Source organism: Pseudophryne corroboree, chromosome 3 (assembly GCF_028390025.1).
Source record: "Pseudophryne corroboree isolate aPseCor3 chromosome 3, aPseCor3.hap2, whole genome shotgun sequence".
In the NCBI taxonomy this organism is placed as follows: Eukaryota; Metazoa; Chordata; class Amphibia; order Anura; family Myobatrachidae; genus Pseudophryne; species Pseudophryne corroboree.
In genome coordinates this window covers 102,144,700-102,167,547 of record NC_086446.1, presented here as the reverse complement: position 1 = coordinate 102,167,547, position 22,848 = coordinate 102,144,700, and the positions used below count along the sequence as shown (strand labels likewise).

Sequence of the window (22,848 nt, the reverse complement as noted above, 5' to 3'; positions counted from 1 at the left end):
GTCCTTAGCTCAAACTGAATCTGGATTCCGATTTCTTGGGATTTTATGGTGTGTGATGTAATCCAGTAGCTAAAATCTTACAACTATTCAGACAAGAATGCTGAAAATTCAAATTCAAAATTGAACTTCAGAAAAGGTAGAATTTAAATCCTAAAATAGAGATTTGCATGGTTATGTGAACAGTGTGGAGTCACGGTCAGTTCAATTTAGTGGAGCAAACACAATAAAACATCTCCTGTATCAGTGGCTAGCTTTGTGTTGAATTACTTCCACATTGACACATGAACCTTTGGATGACCAGCCAACAATGAGGCATATGTGAAAGCTCTCCCACACACAGTACAGAAGTATAACATTTCACAATACGCCCTATATACTGTACCTATAATCTCTTCATAGAATCTAATGTTTAACAAGTTCTGAATTCATTATAAACCGCTTTCCACATCTGGACATGCAAATGGTCTCACTCCTGTGTGTGAATTGTCTGATGTCTGACCAAATTTGGTCTACGCTTGAAGGATTTACCACACTCGGAACAGGTGAATGGTCTCTCGTCTGTGTGAGATCTCTGATGGGCAACAAGCTGCCAGCTGCTACCAAATGCTTTCCCACACTCTGAGCACACAAATGGCTTCTCCTCTGCGTGCACTGCAATGTGGGAACTAAGATCACCGCTGCTATGGAAACCTTTTCCACATTCTAAGCACGAGAAAGGTTTCTCACCAGTATGACTTTGCAGGTGAATAACCAGCTGTGAGCGTTCCCTAAAACATTTACCACATTCAGTACAAGGAAAAGGTTTCTCTCCTGTGTGGACTCTCTTGTGTTTTTCAAGCTCAGCCTTTACAAAAAAACTTTTCTCACATTCCGGGCATTCAAATGCTTTTACTACGCCAATGTGAAGTCTCTGCTCATGTGAAATCAGCCCGGCTTTCCGTGTAAAGCGTTTCCCACACTCTGCACACACAAATGGCTTTTCTCCCGTGTGTATTTTCTGATGCTGCTTCAGAAGACATTTCTGTTTAAAATGTTTGTCACACTCAGTACACGCATAGGTCTTATCATGGCTTCTCTTGTGCTGGGCGAGGTCAGACAAATTCTGGAAGTAGTCACCACACTTGCTGCATTTATTGGATTTCTGTCCTGTGTGGACTTTTATGTGTCTGGTAAGATGAGCTTTGCCGGGAAAACACATTGCACATTCGTTACATGCAAATGGTTTTTCTCCTGTGTGGGATTTCTGATGTAGGGGAAGATTGGCTCTGCAAGCAAATGCTTTCCCGCACTCAGAACACTTACATGGCTTTTCCCCCGTGTGCGTCTGCTTATGGCTGCTGAGATGTGCATTAGTAGAGAAGCATTTTCCACATTCAGGACACTCAAAGTTCTTCTCTCCCGTGTGGACAATCTGGTGGCTGCGTAGCTGGTACTTCGTAGGGAAAGCTTTATCACACTCAGAACATGGGAAGAGGTTTGCTCCTGTGTGGGAAGCTTCGTGTCTACGACGTTGTGAACTGGTGGTAAATCCTTTCCCACATTCAGAACATTTATACGGCTTCTCTCCCGTGTGCGTTCTCATGTGGGTTGGAAGCTCCCATTTAAAAGCAAATCTTTTCCCGCACTCTGTGCACTGATGCGGCTTCTCTCCGGTGTGTGTACGGTGATGGGACTGGAGATGCTGCTTCTGCACAAAACATTTTCCACACTCTTTGCATTCATATGGTCTCTCCCCTGTGTGCACTCTCTGGTGTATGAGTAGGTGGGATGAACAACAAAAGTGTTTTCCACATTCCGGACAGGAGTACTCACCCTTTCCTTTGTTCTCAAACTTATTGTCCTGCAGGCCGGAGTCAGCCTGCGAGCTCTCCTCAGACTCTGAGCTGTATGTAGGCTGTGTAGGGCAGGCTTGCTTTGGATCCTTATGACCTGACCCAGTGGAGACCTCTGAAGTCCCTTTATTGTCAGGAATCACAGACATAGCCTCCTGTGTGTTCTCCATGTCCGTTGTTTCGGTGATGCCCTCATTAATGTCAGCCAGGCTGGGTTTTCTGCCACTGCCACGTTTCTTAGACATTCTGCCACACTCTCCAATGATCTATTCCTGATGATACGGCCCACTGCGATCTCCCACAGAAAGCACCAGTGGAGAATCTGTGTGATTATATTCCTGTTGGGAGACACAGTATTACTATAATATTTTATTTACTCATTAAAATGTGTTAGTGTCTTATTTATTACTTTTTTTCACTGACTACTGTAAAGTTTTTAATAATGCATATTCTTATGAGTCATAGTTTTTCTACATAGTAAAAGAAAAAGGAGCTAATTAATGTAGCATGAAAACTGACTGTGGGGCTAATTCGGTAAGGATTGCCTTACTGCAATTCCCCGATGTTGAGCAGAACGGGTCCTGCGGCATTCGCGGGGAGGGACAGGGATGGGCGTTGGCGATTTTTGGGAGTGGCGAGGCCAAGGAATGGGTTGTGAGATGAAGCTACCTTGGCCTCAGAAGCCGCAATGTGATGGCAAGGCTGAGAAAGCTGAAGCTTACTCAGCCTGCCGTCGCAGATGAACATCAATTCACGACCAATGATTGCAATGTTCATTTGAGATGCGATTGCATCACAAATGCAGGGCGGTGGTGTTATGCACCTCCTCCTGCATTTGCATAGCTAAGGGCTGCAATTAGTGAATTAGACACAGTATGCTACGCTAAGTGGATCTACTAATGCTAAATTCTACTTAGAATAGCTAACATATGAAACCATTTGAGTGGGGGTACTGCAGTCAGGGGCATATCTAGGGTCCAAGCGACCCTGGCAAACTAAGGAACTGACGGGACTGCATAGGTGCTGTAGTAACATGTGCTGTTTGGCTGACGCCGGTCATCACTGCCGACCAAGGGCTCAGCATGTGCCACTGGCAGTGATGTGAGTCAGGGTGGGAATGGTTTACGAGTGCAGATAGTGGGGACCGCAGGTCAAGTTATGCCAGGTCAGCCCCGTCTAACAGCAGCCACCTCTGTACAGCTGTTTCCAACTCCAAGTGCCCACCACTGCCATCAAACTGCATCTCTTCTTTGTGGGCTCGTCTGGATTGGTCCTCAGAGACCAGTCCTCTGAACTACTATGTGATTCTACCCCCTGACCCCTGGTGACACCCCCACTCTCCATCTCAGCGTCCCTGGCGAGTGGCATCCTGGCCAAGAGGTAGATACGCCACTGACTGCAGTATACATTATATCGCACGTTAAATAAGATAAGATGACTTTACAGAACATCCTGTAACAGCTGGAAAATCATCATCCAACTGCTTCAGTACTGTGTTCTACAGTAATTCTGGATAATCAAGTCCCGAAATCATCAGCACAAGAGGACAGTGCTTGTAACATACCTCCCAACTGTCCCGATTTTTGCGGGACAGTCTCTGATTTTTTTGGGACTGCCCCGCTGTCCCATCCGCGGGCCACAGTGTGTGTGTGGGGGGGGGGGGCAGTTAGGAGGTTCCTGCACTCGCGGTGAATAGACGCTGTGCGCATGCGCACAGCGTCTATTCAGTGCAGACAAGAGGAGAGGGGGCATGCCAGCAGCTCACAGAGCGCTGGGCATGCCCCCTCAGTGATGAAAACAAGGGTGTGGCTCACTATTGCTGGTACTCCCGCGAAGCCATGCCCCCTTTTCGGGAGCACGCGTGGCTTCGCCGCGCATGTGTCCCTCTTTGCCAAAGGATAAAGTTGGGAGGTATGCTTGTAGTCATGACTTGCCCAATGCCAGGAACTATCCCTGTACCTGTAATCAAGGGTGTAGCTACCGTAGGTGCAGGGAGTGCAGCTGCTATGGGTCCCAGAGCTGAGAGAGGACCATTTTCCCTGGCAAAATTGTGTGTTATATGTAGTGATGTGCACCGGACATTTTTCGGGTTTTGTGTTTTGGTTTTGGATTCGGTTCCGCGGCCGTGTTTTGGATTCGGACGAGTTTTGGCAAAACCTCCCTGAAAATTTTTTGTCGGATTCGGGTGTGTTTTGGATTCGGGTGTTTTTTTACAAAAAACCCTCAAAAACAGCTTAAATCATAGAATTTGGGGGTCATTTTGATCCCATAGTATTATTAACCTCAATAACCATAATTTACACTCTTTTTCAGTCTATTCTGAACACCTCACACCTCACAATATTATTTTTAGTCCTAAAATTTGCACCGAGGTCGCTGGATGGCTAAGCGAATGAATTTTATTTAAGGAGCGTTTGTTCAATCTTTTTTTGATAGTTTTTTGAATGTTCCCTTTTAATGTTATTTTTAGATAAGTTTAACATGTTTTATCATTTATTTAATATCTTTTATAAATTATGAATATTCCGGTGGGTAACAGAAGTGTCCCCACTAAATCCGGGGTGGTAGTATAGACACCTATTTCAAAATAATAGGGATTTCTGTAGCAAAATCAATTTCTGTACCATTGTTATGTGTCTCATCGGCTTATTCTTTTGGTTCACTGTATTAATTTTCCAGCACTTTTAATCTTTCAATAGTCGGACCATCAGTTCCGGCGAAACCGGAAGTCGCGGGATGCGTTCCATCTATGTGGAACGCATCACGACATAAAGCCCTTTGCTAGGAACAAAGAGTATATCCGGCAGACGGGCGGACAATGTGGCATATTGTCACTTATCAACTTAAAGCATTTTTTATCATTAGAATCAGCCGGACCACTAGTTCCGGCGAAACCGGAAGCCGCGGGATGCGTTCCATCTATGTGGAACGCATCACCACATACAGCCCACTGCCAGGAACGAAAAGCACGTCCGGCGGAAGGGAGGTCAGTGCGGCCTATCATCACTGCCTCCGGACCGCAATCCCGGCCTATACGCGTCATTTCCGGCGGAACCGGAAATGACGCTTTGCGTTCCAAAGGTTGGAACGCAAAGGGAAAAACCCGTTTTTCAGCTATTTAATGAATTTAAAATACCTCTGGCAGTGAAGAGAATAGGGATATGTAACTAATACACTTGACTATGGAATATTATTATCTGTGGGGAATCATTTGTATTGTCTTAAAAGTTTTTTACATTCAAAATTGTTAGTCACACCCCCTGTAACAGGAAGTGGGCGTGTTTTAAATGTTCAGCTATAAAAATCTGGTTATCCTCATATTATTCACACCTTGACAAAGACCTGATTGGTTGAAACGCGTTGGTGCCCTTGCTGCCCAGGACCTGGTGAAGGTACAGCTCTATAGGGGGGAGCTCAACAAATACCCTTACATGCTATTTACTGTGCCTTCCTGGAAGGTCATTTGTGGTACGCATTTTAATTGTAAAATATTGTTTTTTTGAATAAACTTGTAGAAGTCTGCACCATGATTCCCTATTATTTGTTTTGCATGCACCTAAACTGAGGAGCCAGACAAGGAATCATATACGGTGGGGATGACTTACTACAAACATTAAGGAGGATACCAGATAAGCGACTGATTGTTTTTTCATTTTGGATTATTGGACTTTGATTGGACTTTATATATTTCATGAACTTATCACGAGACTTTTTTCTTTTGTTTTACTTCTTCTGTGAGAAATAAGACGAATGCTATATATATTAATGTGAAGATATTTGGTGGATAGAAAAATCAACTTACATATAATCAAAAAATTGTTTTATGGTTTTCACCACACCCTAAAAAAAGGTGTGCTATATACCCTTTCCAGTGCGCAGGAATTTTATCCCCCTTTTTTTGAAGCGACACAAGTGGCCGACACAAACACCTGGCCCATCTAGGAGTGGCACTGCAGTGTCAGACAGGATGGCAGATTTAAAAAATAGTCCCCAAACAGCACATGATGCAAAGAAAACAAGAGGCGTACCAAGGTCGCTGTGTGACTAAGCTAAGCGACACAAGTGGCCGACACAAACACCTGGCCCATCTAGGAGTGGCACTGCAGTGTCAGGCACGATGGCACTTAAAAAAAATTGTCCCCAAACAGCACATGATGCAAAGAAAAAAAGAGGCGCACCAAGGTCGCTGTGTGACTAAGCTAAGCGACACAAGTGGCCGACACAAACACCTGGCCCATCTAGGAGTGGCACTGCAGTGTCAGACAGGATGGCACTTCAAAAAAATAGTCCCCAAACAGCACATGATGCAAAGAAAAAAAGAGGTGCAATGAGGTAGCTGTGTGACTAAGCTAAGCAACCCAAGTGGCCGACACAAACACCTGGCCCATCTAGGAGTGGCACTGCAGTGTCAGACAGGATGGCAGATTTAAAAAATAGTCCCCAAACAGCACATGATGCAAAGAAAAAAAGAGGCGCACCAAGGTCGCTGTGTGACTAAGCTAAGCGACACAAGTGGCCGACACAAACACCTGGCCCATCTAGGAGTGGCACTGCAGTGTCAGGCAGTATGGCACTTCAAAAAAATAGTCCCCAAACAGCACATGATGCAAAGAAAAAAAGAGGCGCACCAAGGTCGCTGTGTGACTAAGCTAAGCGACACAAGTGGCCGACACAAACACCTGGCCCATCTAGGAGTGGCACTGCAGTGTCAGGCAGGATGGCACTTCAAAAAAATAGTCCCCAAACAGCACATGATGCAAAGAAAAAAAGAGGCGCACCAAGGTCGCTGTGTGACTAAGCTAAGCGACACAAGTGGCCGACACAAACACCTGGCCCATCTAGGAGTGGCACTGCAGTTTTCTAGCGAGAGGATGAGTGCTTCCATCCTCATGTGAATCTGAACCACTAGCCATGAACATAGGCCAGGGCCTCAGCCGTTCCTTGCCACTACGTGCCGTAAATGGCATATTGGCAAGTTTACGCTTCTCATCAGACGCTTTCAATTTTGATTTTTGGGTCATTTTACTGAACTTTTGTTTTTTGGATTTTACATGCTCTCTACTATGACATTGGGCATCGGCCTTGGCAGACGACATTGATGGCATTTCATCGTCTCGGCCATGACTAGTGGCAGCAGCTTCAGCACGAGGTGGAAGTGGAACTTGATCTTTCCCTATTTTAACCTCCACATTTTTGTTCTCCATTTTTTAATGTGTGGAATTATATGCCAGTATCAATAGCAATGGCCTACTACTATATATACTGCGCACAACTGAAATGCACCACAGGTATGGATGGATAGTATACTTGACGACACAGAGGTAGGTAGAGCAGTGGCCTTCCGTACCGTACTGCTATATATACTGGTAGTCACTGTCAGCAAACTGCAAAACTAAAATGCACCACAGGTATAGAATCTAGATGGATAGTATACTTGACGACACAGAGGTAGGTAGAGCAGTGGCCTTCCTTACCGTACTGCTATTTATACTGGTGGTCACTGTCAGCAAACTGCAAAACTAAAATGCACCACAGGTATAGAATCTAGATGGATAGTATACTTGACGACACAGAGGTAGGTAGAGCAGTGGCCTTCCGTACCGTACTGCTATATATACTGGTGGTCACTGTCAGCAAACTGCAAAACTAAAATGCACCACAGGTATAGAATCTAGATGGATAGTATACTTGACGACACAGAGGTAGGTAGAGCAGTGGCCTTCCGTACCGTACTGCTATATATACTGGTGGTCACTGTCAGCAAACTGCAAAACTAAAATGCACCACAGGTATGGATGGATAGTAAAACTGCTGGTCCCCAGTCCCCACAATAAAGCAGTGTGAGCACAGATATATGCAGCACACTGAGCACAGATATGGAGTGTTTTTCAGGCAGACAACCTATACTGGTGGTCACTGCCAGCAAACTCTGCACTGTACTCCTCCTATATAATATACTGGTGGTCCCTAGTCCCCACAATAAAGCAGTGTGAGCACAGATATATGCAGCACACTGAGCACAGATATGGAGTGTTTTTCAGGCAGACAACGTATACTGGTGGTCACTGTCAGCAAACTCTGCACTGTACTCCTCCTATATAATATACTGGTGGTCCCCAGTCCCCACAATAAAGCAGTGTGAGCACAGATATATGCAGCACACTGAGCACAGATATGGAGTGTTTTTCAGGCAGACAACGTATACTGGTGCTCACTGTCAGCAAAACTCTGCACTGTACTCCTCCTATATAATACAGCTGCTCCCCAGTCCCCACAATTAAGCAGTGTGAGCACAGATATATGCAGCACACTGAGCACAGATATGGAGTGTTTTTCAGGCAGACAACGTATACTGGTGGTCACTGTCAGCAAAACTCTGCACTGTACTCCTCCTATATACAGCTGCTCCCCAGTCCCCACAATTAAGCAATAAGCACAAATATTAATTTTGCATCAACATTAATAAACGGAGAGGACGCCAGCCACGTCCTCTCCCTAACATTTCCAATGCATGAGTGAAAATGGCGGCGACGCGCGGCTGCTTATATAGAATCCGAATCTCGCGAGAATCCGACAGCGGGATGATGACGTTCGGGCGCGCTCGGATTAACCGAGCCATACGGGAGAATCCGCGTATGCCTCGGACCCGTGTAAAATGGGTGAAGTTCGGGGGGGTTCGGTTTCCGAGGAACCGAACCCGCTCATCACTAGTTATATGTGTTATATACATTTTCCCCATTGGGTGGCACCTAAGGGCTCTTGCACACTTTTGCCTTGGGGTCTACAATATATCTAGGTATGCCCCTAGGCCTGATCATTCTAATGTGGTATAAAATGAACTGGGGGGGGGGGGGGCATTATAATGCTACATAATATGAATTTGGATGGACACTAATGTGGCACAATATAAAGTGAGGACACTAAGGGGGTATTCAATCAGGTCCGTTTTTTTCCACGTAGGTGAAAAAATAGGACTTTACACTATTTTTAGAGTGAATGGGGATTTGCCCTAGTCAACAGCAGGGCCATTTTTTGCGAAAAATTCAGCAGGAGCAAAAACCACGTGGATTGGTGAATCCGCGTTTTCTCACCTGTGTCAGTGAAAACACGTGCCATTTTCGATGATTTTGAGGCATTTTTCGCCAACCTTTTTCATTAAAAAAAAAAGGTGAAAAGGCATTGGCAAAAATGCCTTAAAAACAGGCAAAATCAGGCCATAATTGAATAGGCAGGGGGCGAAATCGACAGCTTTGAGTCGACCGGAGCAAATTGCATACCCCCTATGTCATAATGTGAATTGGTACTACTGTGATGCATAATGCGTACTGTCAGCCCTACAATGTGATAAAATGTGAACTAGGGCACTACTATGGTTCATAACATAAACTAGGGTTCTAGTATGGGGCATAATATTTACCACAGCATTACTATGGTTCAGAAAATGAACTAGGGGCTGTTATGCGGCAGAAAATTAAAAACTGCTGTGGAGAGGCAGTGATACAGGGGCCCCTTCAAAATGTTACTGTGGGTCCCACAAATAACTGGCTATGCCCCTGAGTGTAAAAATCATGTTACCAGAGCCAGGATGTAGCACAACACCTGTAATCACCAGATGCACAGGCTCTAGCACTGTACCTGTAGTCATCCACTCACCAGAGCTAGGAATAGCACAGCACCTATATCTATCCATGTACATGTGTCTCCATTACCAGCTACACTGGTTACTGCCCCACTCTATGTATCAGTGGTTGTCTGCACCTCCTGGCGCACGTTTGCTTAAGCAGAGCAGTTTTCCCTTCTATTTTGTGGCAGTGTATGCCATCTGTTTATATAAAAACCTCATCATATACAGAGCCATCTGGTATACCGGTGCATTATAACTAAATTATAATGATACATCTATGGATTGTCACATTTTGTAGGATAATGTGGGGTCTATTTGTTAATTACTTGATCGTCTCATTTAATTAATATTTCATAAATTCCCGTTTCCAAGAAAATCATTATTTTGGAATGAGAAGGCCGCAGGCAGCTGGGCGATGTTTCCACACTGCTTTGTTTTAGGGAGACACTAAAACCGAGGTCAATATTTAATGCAGCAAAAAGGACATTCCGAGAGGTCTAATATTTAGTACAGAAACAGTAATAAAAAGAGGATCTTGGTGATCCAGCATAAACTGTCACACCACCCCATAGGCTAAGAACACAAGAAAAAAAAAGAGGCGCACCAAGGTCGCTGTGTGACTAAGCTAAGCGACACAAGTGGCCGACACAAACACCTGGCCCATCTAGGAGTGGCACTGCAGTGTCAGACAGGATGGCAGATTTAAAAAATAGTCCCCAAACAGCACATGATGCAAAGAAAAAAAGAGGTGCAATGAGGTAGCTGTGTGACTAAGCTAAGCAACCCAAGTGGCCGACACAAACACCTGGCCCATCTAGGAGTGGCACTGCAGTGTCAGACAGGATGGCAGATTTAAAAAATAGTCCCCAAACAGCACATGATGCAAAGAAAAAAAGAGATGCACCAAGGTCGCTGTGTGACTAAGCTAAGCGACCCAAGTGGCCGACACAAACACCTGGCCCATCTAGGAGTGGCACTGCAGTGTCAGGCAGGATGGCACTTCAAAAAAATAGTCCCCAAACAGCACATGATGCAAAGAAAAAAAGAGGCGCACCAAGGTCGCTGTGTGACTAAGCTAAGCGACACAAGTGGCCGACACAAACACCTGGCCCATCTAGGAGTGGCACTGCAGTTTTCTAGCGAGAGGATGAGTGCTTCCATCCTCATGTGAATCTGAACCACTAGCCATGAACATAGGCCAGGGCCTCAGCCGTTCCTTGCCACTACGTGCCGTAAATGGCATATTGGCAAGTTTACGCTTCTCATCAGACGCTTTCAATTTTGATTTTTGGGTCATTTTACTGAACTTTTGTTTTTTGGATTTTACATGCTCTCTACTATGACATTGGGCATCGGCCTTGGCAGACGACATTGATGGCATTTCATCGTCTCGGCCATGACTAGTGGCAGCAGCTTCAGCACGAGGTGGAAGTGGATCTTGATCTTTCCCTATTTTAACCTCCACATTTTTGTTCTCCATTTTTTAATGTGTGGAATTATATGCCAGTATCAGTAGCAATGGCCTACTACTATATATACTGCGCACAACTGAAATGCACCACAGGTATGGATGGATAGTATACTTGACGACACAGAGGTAGGTAGAGCAGTGGCCTTCCGTACCGTACTGCTATATATACTGGTAGTCACTGTCAGCAAACTGCAAAACTAAAATGCACCACAGGTATAGAATCTAGATGGATAGTATACTTGACGACACAGAGGTAGGTAGAGCAGTGGCCTTCCTTACCGTACTGCTATTTATACTGGTGGTCACTGTCAGCAAACTGCAAAACTAAAATGCACCACAGGTATAGAATCTAGATGGATAGTATACTTGACGACACAGAGGTAGGTAGAGCAGTGGCCTTCCGTACCGTACTGCTATATATACTGGTGGTCACTGTCAGCAAACTGCAAAACTAAAATGCACCACAGGTATGGATGGATAGTAAAACTGCTGGTCCCCAGTCCCCACAATAAAGCAGTGTGAGCACAGATATATGCAGCACACTGAGCACAGATATGGAGTGTTTTTCAGGCAGACAACGTATACTGGTGGTCACTGTCAGCAAACTCTGCACTGTACTCCTCCTATATAATATACTGGTGGTCCCCAGTCCCCACAATAAAGCAGTGTGAGCACAGATATATGCAGCACACTGAGCACAGATATGGAGTGTTTTTCAGGCAGACAACGTATACTGGTGGTCACTGTCAGCAAACTCTGCACTGTACTCCTCCTATATAATATACTGGTGGTCCCCAGTCCCCACAATAAAGCAGTGTGAGCACAGATATATGCAGCACACTGAGCACAGATATGGAGTGTTTTTCAGGCAGACAACGTATACTGGTGCTCACTGTCAGCAAAACTCTGCACTGTACTCCTCCTATATAATACAGCTGCTCCCCAGTCCCCACAATTAAGCAGTGTGAGCACAGATATATGCAGCACACTGAGCACAGATATGGAGTGTTTTTCAGGCAGACAACGTATACTGGTGGTCACTGTCAGCAAAACTCTGCACTGTACTCCTCCTATATACAGCTGCTCCCCAGTCCCCACAATTAAGCAATAAGCACAAATATTAATTTTGCATCAACATTAATAAACGGAGAGGACGCCAGCCACGTCCTCTCCCTAACATTTCCAATGCATGAGTGAAAATGGCGGCAACGCGCGGCTGCTTATATAGAATCCGAATCTCGCGAGAATCCGACAGCGGGATGATGACGTTCGGGCGCGCTTGGATTAACCGAGCCATACGGGAGAATCCGCGTATGCCTCGGACCCGTGTAAAATGGGTGAAGTTCGGGGGGGGTTCGGTTTCCGAGGAACCGAACCCGCTCATCCCTAGTTATATGTGTTATATACATTTTCCCCATTGGGTGGCACCTAAGGGCTCTTGCACACTTTTGCCTTGGGGTCTACAATATATCTAGGTATGCCCCTAGGCCTGATCATTCTAATGTGGTATAAAATGAACTGGGGGGGGGCATTATAATGCTACATAATATGAATTTGGATGGACACTAATGTGGCACAATATAAAGTGAGGACACTAAGGGGGTATTCAATTAGGTCCATTTTTTTCCACGTAGGTGAAAAAATAGGACTTTACACTATTTTTAGAGTGAATGGGGATTTGCCCTAGTCAACAGCAGGGCCATTTTTTGCGAAAAATTCAGCAGGAGCAAAAACCACGTGGATTGGTGAATCCGCGTTTTCTCACCTGTGTCAGTGAAAACACGTGCCATTTTCGATGATTTTGAGGCATTTTTCGCCAACCTTTTTCATTAAAAAAAAAGGTGAAAAGGCATTGGCAAAAATGCCTTAAAAACAGGCAAAATCAGGCCATAATTGAATAGGCAGGGGGCGAAATCGACAGCTTTGAGATGACCGGAGCAAATTGCATACCCCCTATGTCATAATGTGAATTGGTACTACTGTGATGCATAATGCGTACTGTCAGCCCTACAATGTGATAAAATGTGAACTAGGGCACTACTATGGTTCATAACATAAACTAGGGTTCTAGTATGGGGCATAATATTTACCACAGCATTACTATGGTTCAGAAAATGAACTAGGGGCTGTTATGCGGCAGAAAATTAAAAACTGCTGTGGAGAGGCAGTGATACAGGGGCCCCTTCAAAATGTTACTGTGGGTCCCACAAATATCTGGCTATGCCCCTGAGTGTAAAAATCATGTTACCAGAGCCAGGATGTAGCACAACACCTGTAATCACCAGATGCACAGGCTCTAGCACTGTACCTGTAGTCATCCACTCACCAGAGCTAGGAATAGCACAGCACCTATATCTATCCATGTACATGTGTCTCCATTACCAGCTACACTGGTTACTGCTCCACTCTATGTATCAGTGGTTGTCTGCACCTCCTAACGCACGTTTGCTTAAGCAGAGCAGTTTTCCCTTCTATTTTGTGGCAGTGTATGCCATCTGTTTATATAAAAACCTCATCATATACATTACAGAGCCATCTGGTATACCGGTGCATTATAACTAAATTATAATGATACATCTATGGATTGTCACATTTTGTAGGATAATGTGGGGTCTATTTGTTAATTACTTGATCGTCTCATTTAATTAATATTTCATAAATTCCCGATTCCAAGAAAATCATTATTTTGGAATGAGAAGGCCGCAGGCAGCTGGGCGATGTTTCCACACTGCTTTGTTTTAGGGAGACACTAAAACCGAGGTCAATATTTAATGCAGCAAAAAGGACATTCCGAGAGGTCTAATATTTAGTACAGAAACAGTAATAAAAAGAGGATCTTGGTGATCCAGCATAAACTGTCACACCACCCCATAGGCTAAGAACACAAGAAAAAAAAAGAGGCGCACCAAGGTCGCTGTGTGACTAAGCTAAGCGACACAAGTGGCCGACACAAACACCTGGCCCATCTAGGAGTGGCACTGCAGTGTCAGACAGGATGGCACTTCAAAAAAATAGTCCCCAAACAGCACATGATGCAAAGAAAAAAAAGAGGTGCAATGAGGTAGCTGTGTGACTAAGCTAAGCAACCCAAGTGGCCGACACAAACACCTGGCCCATCTAGCAGTGGCACTGCAGTGTCAGACAGGATGGCAGATTTAAAAAATAGTCCCCAAACAGCACATGATGCAAAGAAAAAAAGAGATGCACCAAGGTCGCTGTGTGACTAAGCTAAGCGACCCAAGTGGCCGACGCAAACACCTGGCCCATCTAGGAGTGGCACTGCAGTGTCAGACAGGATGGCAGATTTAAAAAATAGTCCCCAAACAGCACATGATGCAAAGAAAAAAAGAGGCTCACCAAGGTAACTGTGTGACTAAGCTAAGCGACACAAGTGGCCGACACAAACACCTGGCCCATCTAGGAGTGGCACTGCAGTGTCAGGCAGTATGGCACTTCAAAAAAATAGTACCCAAACAGCACATGATGCAAAGAAAAAAAGAGGCGCTCCAAGGTCGCTGTGTGACTAAGCTAAGCGACACAAGTGGCCGACACAAACACCTGGCCCATCTAGGAGAGGCACTGCAGTGTCAGGCAGGATGGCACTTAAAAAAATAGTCCCCAAACAGCACATGATGCAAAGAAAAAAAGAGGCGCACCAAGGTCGCTGTGTGACTAAGCTAAGCGACACAAGTGGCCGACACAAACACCTGGCCCATCTAGAAGTGGCACTGCAGTTTTCTAGCGAGAGGATGAGTGCTTCCATCCTCATGTGTATCTGAGCCACTAGCCATGAACATAGGCCAGGGCCTCAGCCGTTCCTTGCCACTACGTGCCGTAAATGGCATATTGGCAAGTTTACGCTTCTCATCAGACGCTTTCAATTTTGATTTTTGGGTCATTTTACTGAACTTTTGTTTTTTGGATTTTACATGCTCTCTACTATGACATTGGGCATCGGCCTTGGCAGACGACATTGATGGCATTTCATCGTCTCGGCCATGACTAGTGGCAGCAGCTTCAGCACGAGGTGGAAGTGGATCTTGATCTTTCCCTATTTTAACCTCCACATTTTTGTTCTCCATTTTCTAATGTGTGGAATTATATGCCAGTATCAATAGCAATGGCCTACTACTATATATACTGCGCACAACTGAAATGCACCACAGGTATGGATGGATAGTATACTTGACGACACAGAGGTAGGTAGAGTAGTGGCCTTCCGTACCGTACTGCTATATATACTGGTAGTCACTGTCAGCAAACTGCAAAACTAAAATGCACCACAGGTATAGAATCTAGATGGATAGTATACTTGACGACAAAGAGGTAGGTAGAGCAGTGGCCTTCCTTACCGTACTGCTATTTATACTGGTGGTCACTGTCAGCAAACTGCAAAACTAAAATGCACCACAGGTATAGAATCTAGATGGATAGTATACTTGACGACACAGAGGTAGGTAGAGCAGTGGCCTTCCGTACCGTACTGCTATATATACTGGTGGTCACTGTCAGCAAACTGCAAAACTAAAATGCACCACAGGTATGGATGGATAGTAAAACTGCTGGTCCCCAGTCCCCACAATAAAGCAGTGTGAGCACAGATATATGCAGCACACTGAGCACAGATATGGAGTGTTTTTCAGGCAGACAACGTATACTGGTGGTCACTGTCAGCAAACTCTGCACTGTACTCCTCCTATATAATATACTGGTGGTCCCCAGTCCCCACAATAAAGCAATGTGAGCACAGATATATGCAGCACACTGAGCACAGATATGGAGTGTTTTTCAGGCAGACAACGTATACTGGTGGTCACTGTCAGCAAACTCTGCACTGTACTCCTCCTATATAATATACTGGTGGTCCCCAGTCCCCACAATAAAGCAGTGTAAGCACAGATATATGCAGCACACTGAGCACAGATATGGAGTGTTTTTCAGGCAGACAACGTATACTGGTGCTCACTGTCAGCAAAACTCTGCACTGTACTCCTCCTATATAATACAGCTGCTCCCCAGTCCCCACAATTAAGCAGTGTGAGCACAGATATATGCAGCACACTGAGCACAGATATGGAGTGTTTTTCAGGCAGACAACGTATACTGGTGGTCACTGTCAGCAAAACTCTGCACTGTACTCCTCCTATATACAGCTGCTCCCCAGTCCCCACAATTAAGCAATAAGCACAAATATTAATTTTGCATCAACATTAATAAACGGAGAGGACGCCAGCCACGTCCTCTCCCTAACATTTCCAATGCATGAGTGAAAATGGCGGCGACGCGCGGCTGCTTATATAGAATCCGAATCTCGCGAGAATCCGACAGCGGGATGATGACGTTCGGGCGCGCTCGGATTAACCGAGCCATACGGGAGAATCCGCGTATGCCTCGACCCGTGTAAAATGGGTGAAGTTCGGGGGGGTTCGGTTTCCGAGGAACCGAACCCGCTCATCACTAGTTATATGTGTTATATACATTTCCCCCATTGGGTGGCACCTAAGGGCTCTTGCACACTTTTGCCTTGGGGTCTACAATATATCTAGGTATACCCCTAGGCCTGATCATTCTAATGTGGTATAAAATGAACTGAGGGGGGGGCATTATAATGCTACATAATATGAATTTGGATGGACACTAATGTGGCACAATATAAAGTGAGGTCACTAAGGGGGTATTCAATTAGGTCCGTTTTTTTCCACGTAGGTGAAAAAATAGGACTTTACACTATTTTTAGAGTGAATGGGGATTTGCCCTAGTCCAGTGGTTCCCAAACTGTGTGCCGTGGCTCCCTGGGGTGCCACGGGACACTTGCAGGGGTGCCTTGGATTGGTGGTCCAGATCCATTTAAAATTATTTATGGTCAATATAAAAGGCAAAACAAGTGCTGGTGGCTGTCAGTCATAAAATATGGGGACAAACAGAAGCAAATCTTGTCCCTCACCACACAACTGAGCCTAAGGATGATGTATAAACACAATCTACTTAATTTAATATTTCTTTCTAAATTTTTTAATAAGAAATTATTGGCCTAGGGGTGCCGTGAAAAAAAATTCTGATACTCTAGGGCACCATGATTCAAAAAAGTTTGGGAACCACTGCCCTAGTCAACAGCAGGGCCATTTTTGGCGAAAAATTCAGCAGGAGCAAAAACCACGTGGATTGGTGAATCCGCGTTTTCTCACCTGTGTCAGTGAAAACACGTGCTATTTTCGATGATTTTGAGGCATTTTTCGCCAACCTTTTTCATTAAAAAAAAAAGGTGAAAAGGCATTGGCAAAAATGCCTTAAAAACAGGCAAAATCAGGCCATAATTGAATAGGCAGGGGGCGAAATCGACAGCTTTGAGATGACCGGAGCAAATTGCATACCCCCTATGTCATAATGTGAATTGGTACTACTGTGATGCATAATGCGTACTGTCAGCCCTACAATGTGATAAAATGTGAACTAGGGCACTACTATGGTTCATAACATAAACTAGGGTTCTAGTATGGGGCATAATATTTACCACAGCATTACTATGGTTCAGAAAATGAACTAGGGGCTGTTATGCGGCAGAAAATTAAAAACTGCTGTGGAGAGGCAGTGATACAGGGGCCCCTTCAAAATGTTACTGTGGGTCCCACAAATATCTGGCTATGCCCCTGAGTGTAAAAATCATGTTACCAGAGCCAGGATGTAGCACAACACCTGTAATCACCAGATGCACAGGCTCTAGCAGTGTACCTGTAGTCATCCACTCACCAGAGCTAGGAATAGCACAGCACCTATATCTATCCATGTACATGTGTCTCCATTACCAGCTACACTGGTTACTGCCCCACTCTATGTATCAGTGGTTGTCTGCACCTCCTGGCGCACGTTTGCTTAAGCAGAGCAGTTTTCCCTTCTATTTTGTGGCAGTGTATGCCATCTGTTTATATAAAAACCTCATCATATACAGAGCCATCTGGTATACCGGTGCATTATAACTAAATTATAATGATACATCTATGGATTGTCACATTTTGTAGGATAATGTGGGGTCTATTTGTTAATTACTTGATCGTCTCATTTAATATTTCATAAATTCCCGATTCCAAGAAAATCATTATTTTGGAATGAGAAGGCCGCAGGCAGCTGGACGATGTTTCCACACTGCTTTGTTTTAGGGAGACACTAAAACCGAGGTCAATATTTAATGCAGCAAAAAGGACATTCCGAGAGGTCTAATATTTAGTACAGAAACAGTAATAAAAAGAGGATCTTGGTGATCCAGCATAAACTGTCACACAGACCCATAGGCTAAGAACACCTGCCATTCGCCAACATCTGTATATGAGTAGAACATGAAAAGCAAAGCATTTACTACATTTTACTGCACCACAAGGGATACATTACAGTAACTTTGAGGTGGGGATGTTTTGTCTCCAATATCCTGCAGTGGTGAGGCTCCAATGTTTCCTCATCATCACAAGTGTTATTTATAATTATCTATTGGCTAGATTAGCTAGAATCTGATTGGTTGCTATTAGTGATGAGCGGGTTCGGTTCCTCGGAAACCGAACCCCCCCGAACTTCACACTTTTTACACGGGTCCGAGGCATACTCGGATTCTCCCGTATTGCTCGGTTAACCCGAGCGCGCCCGAACGTCATCATCCCGCTGTCGGATTCTCGCGAGATTCGGATTCTATATAAGCAGCCGCGCGTCGCCGCCATTTTCACTCGTGCATTGGAAATGTTAGGGAGAGGACGTAGCTGGCGTCCTCTCCGTTATTGTTGAACTTGATTGTGCATTATTGCTTAATTGTGGGGAGGGCTGGGGAGCAGCTGTATAATATAGGAGGAGTACAGTGCAGAGTTTTGCTGATCAGTGACCACCAGTTATCCGTTCTCTGCCTGAAAAAAATGCTCCATATCTGTGCTCAGTGTGCTGCATATATCTGTGCTCACACTGCTTAATTGTGGGTACTGGGGAGCAGCTGTATTATATAGCAGGAGTACAGTGCAGAGTTTTGCTGACAGTGACCACCAGTATACGTTGTCTGCCTGAAAAACACTCCATATCTGTGCTCAGTGTGCTGCTTTATTGTGGGGACTGGGGACCACCAGTATAATATTATATAGGAGGAGTACAGTGCAGAGTTTTGCTGACCAGTGACCACCAGTATATAATATATAGCATTACGGTACAGTAGGCCACTGCTGTACCTACCTCTGTGTTGTCATTAAGTATACTATCCATCTTCATTCTATACCTGTGGTGCATTTCAGTTGTGCAGTTTGCTGACACAGTGACCACCAGTATACTATATATAGCAGTACGGTACGGAAGGCCACTGCTGTACCTACCTCTGTGTCGTCATTAAGTATACTATCCATCTACATTCTATACCTGTGGTGCATTTTAGTTTTGCAGTTTGCTGACACAGTGACCACCAGTATACTATTTATAGCAGTACGGTACGGAAGGCCACTGCTGTACCTACCTCTGTGTCGTCATTAAGTATACTATCCATCTACATTCTATACCTGTGGTGCATTTTAGTTTTGCAGTTTGCTGACACAGTGACCACCAGAATACTATATATAGCAGTACGGTACGGATAGGCCACTGCTGTACCTACCTCTGTGTCGTCATTAAGTATACTATCCATCTACATTCTATACCTGTGGTGCATTTTAGTTTTGCAGTTTGCTGACACAGTGACCACCAGTATACTATATATAGCAGTACGGTACGGAAGGCCACTGCTGTACCTACCTCTGTGTCGTCATTAAGTATACTATCCATCTACATTCTATACCTGTGATGCATTTTAGTTTTGCAGTTTGCTGACACAGTGACCACCAGTATACTATATATAGCAGTACGGTATGGAAGGCCACTGCTGTACCTACCTCTATGTCGTAATTAAGTATACTATTCATCTACATTCTATACCTGTGGTGCATTTTAGTTTTGCAGTTTGCTGACACAGTGACCACCAGTATACTATATATAGCAGTACGGTACGGAAGGCCACTGCTGTACCTACCTCTGTGTCGTCATTAAGTATACTATCCATCTACATTCTATACCTGTGGTGCATTTTAGTTTTGCAGTTTGCTGACACAGTGACCACCAGTATACTATATATAGCAGTACGGTACGGAAGGCCACTGCTGTACCTACCTCTGTGTCGTCATTAAGTATACTATCCATCTACATTCTATACCTGTGGTGCATTTTAGTTTTGCAGTTTGCTGACACAGTGACCACCAGTATACTATATATAGCAGTACGGTACGGATAGGCCACTGCTGTACCTACCTCTGTGTCGTCATTAAGTATACTATCCATCTACATTCTATACCTGTGGTGCATTTTAGTTTTGCAGTTTGCTGACACAGTGACCACCAGTATACTATATATAGCAGTACGGTACGGAAGGCCACTGCTGTACCTACCTCTGTGTCGTCATTAAGTATACTATCCATCTACATTCTATACCTGTGGTGCATTTTAGTTTTGCAGTTTGCTAACACAGTGACCACCAGTATACTATATATAGCAGTACGGTACGGAAGGCCACTGCTGTACCTACCTCTGTGTCGTCATTAAGTATACTATCCATCTACATTCTATACCTGTGATGCATTTTAGTTTTGCAGTTTGCTGACACAGTGACCACCAGTATACTATATATAGCAGTACGGTATGGAAGGCCACTGCTGTACCTACCTCTGTGTCGTCATTAAGTATACTATCCATCTACATTCTATACCTGTGGTGCATTTTAGTTTTGCAGTTTGCTGACACAGTGACCACCAGTATACTATATATAGCAGTATGGTACGGAAGGCCACTGCTGTACCTACCTCTGTGTCGTCATTAAGTATACTATCCATCTACATTCTATACCTGTGGTGCATTTTAGTTTTGCAGTTTGCTGACACAGTGACCACCAGTATACTATATATAGCAGTACGGTACGGAAGGCCACTGCTGTACCTACCTCTGTGTCGTCATTAAGTATACTATCCATCTACATTCTATACCTGTGGTGCATTTTAGTTTTGCAGTTTGCTGACACAGTGACCACCAGTATACTATATATAGCAGTACGGTACGGAAGGCCACTGCTGTACCTACCTCTGTGTCGTCATTAAGTATACTATCCATCTACATTCTATACCTGTGGTGCATTTTTGTTTTACAGTTTGCTGACACAGTGACCACCAGTATACTATATATAGCAGTACGGTACGGAAGGCCACTACTCTACCTACCTCTGTGTCGTCATTAAGTATACTATCCATCTACATTCTATACCTGTGGTGCATTTTAGTTTTGCAGTTTGCTGACACAGTGACCACCAGTATACTATATATAGCAGTACGGTACGGAAGGCCACTGCTGTACCTACCTCTGTGTCGTCATTAAGTATACTATCCATCTACATTCTATACCTGTGGTGCATTTTAGTTTTGCAGTTTGCTGACACAGTGACCACCAGTATACTATATATAGCAGTACGGTACGGAAGGCCATTGCTGTACCTACCTCTGTGTCGTCATTAAGTTTACTATCCATCTACATTCTATACCTGTGGTGCATTTTTGTTTTACAGTTTGCTGACACAGTGACCACCAGTATACTATATATAGCAGTACGGTACGGAAGGCCACTACTCTACCTACCTCTGTGTCGTCATTAAGTATACTATCCATCTACATTCTATACCTGTGGTGCATTTTAGTTTTGCAGTTTGCTGACACAGTGACCACCAGTATACTATATATAGCAGTACGGTACGGAAGGCCACTGCTGTACCTACCTCTGTGTCGTCATTAAGTATACTATCCATCTACATTCTATACCTGTGGTGCGCCTCTTTTTTTCTTTGCATCATGTGCTGTATGGGGACAATTTTTTTGAAGTGCCATCCTGTCTGACACTGCAGTGCCACTCCTAGATGGGCCAGGTGTTTGTGTCGGCCACTTGTGTCGCTTAGCTTAGTCACACAGCGACCTTGGTGCGCCTCTTTTTTTCTTTGCATCATGTGCTGTTTGGGGACTATTTTTTTGAAGTGCCATCCTGCCTGACACTGCAGTGCCACTCCTAGATGGGCCAGGTGTTTGTGTCGGCTACTTGTGTCGCTTAGCTTAGCCATCCAGCGACCTTGGTGCAAATTTTAGGACTAAAAATAATATTGTGAGGTGTGAGGTGTTCAGAATAGACTGGAAATGAGTGGAAATTATGGTTATTGAGGTTAATAATACTATGGGATCAAAATGACCCCCAAATTCTATGATTTAAGCTGTTTTTTTAGGTTTTTTTTTGTAAAAAAACACCCGAATCCAAAACACACCCGAATCCGCCAAAAAAATTTCAGGGAGATTTTGCCAAAACGCGTCCGAATCCAAAACACGGCCGCGGAACCGAATCCAAAACCAAAACACAAAACCCGAAAAATGTCCGGTGCACATCACTATATCTGTGCTCAGTGTGCTGCATATATCTGTGCTCACACTGCTTAATTGTGGGGACTGGGAAGCAGCTGTATTATATAGGAGGAGTACAGTGCAGAGTTTTACTGACAGTGACCACCAGTATACGTTGTCTGCCTGAAAAACACTCCATATCTGTGCTCAGTGTGCTGCTTTATTGTGGGGACTGGGGACCACCAGTATAATATTATATAGGAGGAGTACAGTGCAGAGTTTTGCTGACCAGTGACCACCAGTATACGTTGTCTGCCTGAAAAACACTCCATATCTGTGCTGCATTGTAGACAGTATATAGGAGGAGTACAGTGCATAATTTTGCTGAGCACCAGTATATAATATCAGGGCCGGCTCAAGGCCTACCAGCACCCTGAGCAAGAAAATTTAAAAGCGCCCCCCCCCCCCCCCCCCCAATGCGCTCCTGGAAAAGCGGGTGTGGCATCCAGG

General features: G+C 44.5%; 1 protein-coding gene across 1 annotated transcript; it reads right to left on the bottom strand.

The window, feature by feature from the left end:
• Nucleotides 1-212: 212 nt before the first annotated feature.
• Nucleotides 213-2,165, bottom strand: LOC135054892 (gastrula zinc finger protein XlCGF57.1-like). The gene has a single exon (XM_063958347.1). The coding sequence runs from the start codon at nucleotides 2,075-2,077 to the stop codon at nucleotides 467-469; it is 1,611 nt and encodes a 536-aa protein (XP_063814417.1). The 5' UTR covers nucleotides 2,078-2,165; the 3' UTR covers nucleotides 213-466.
• Nucleotides 2,166-22,848: the final 20,683 nt, after the last annotated feature.

What these genes read in the sequence shown, in the direction of transcription:
- LOC135054892 (XM_063958347.1), bottom strand. Translation starts at nt 2,077, where the DNA reads ATGTCTAAGAAACGTGGCAGTGGCAGAAAACCCAGCCTGGCTGACATT.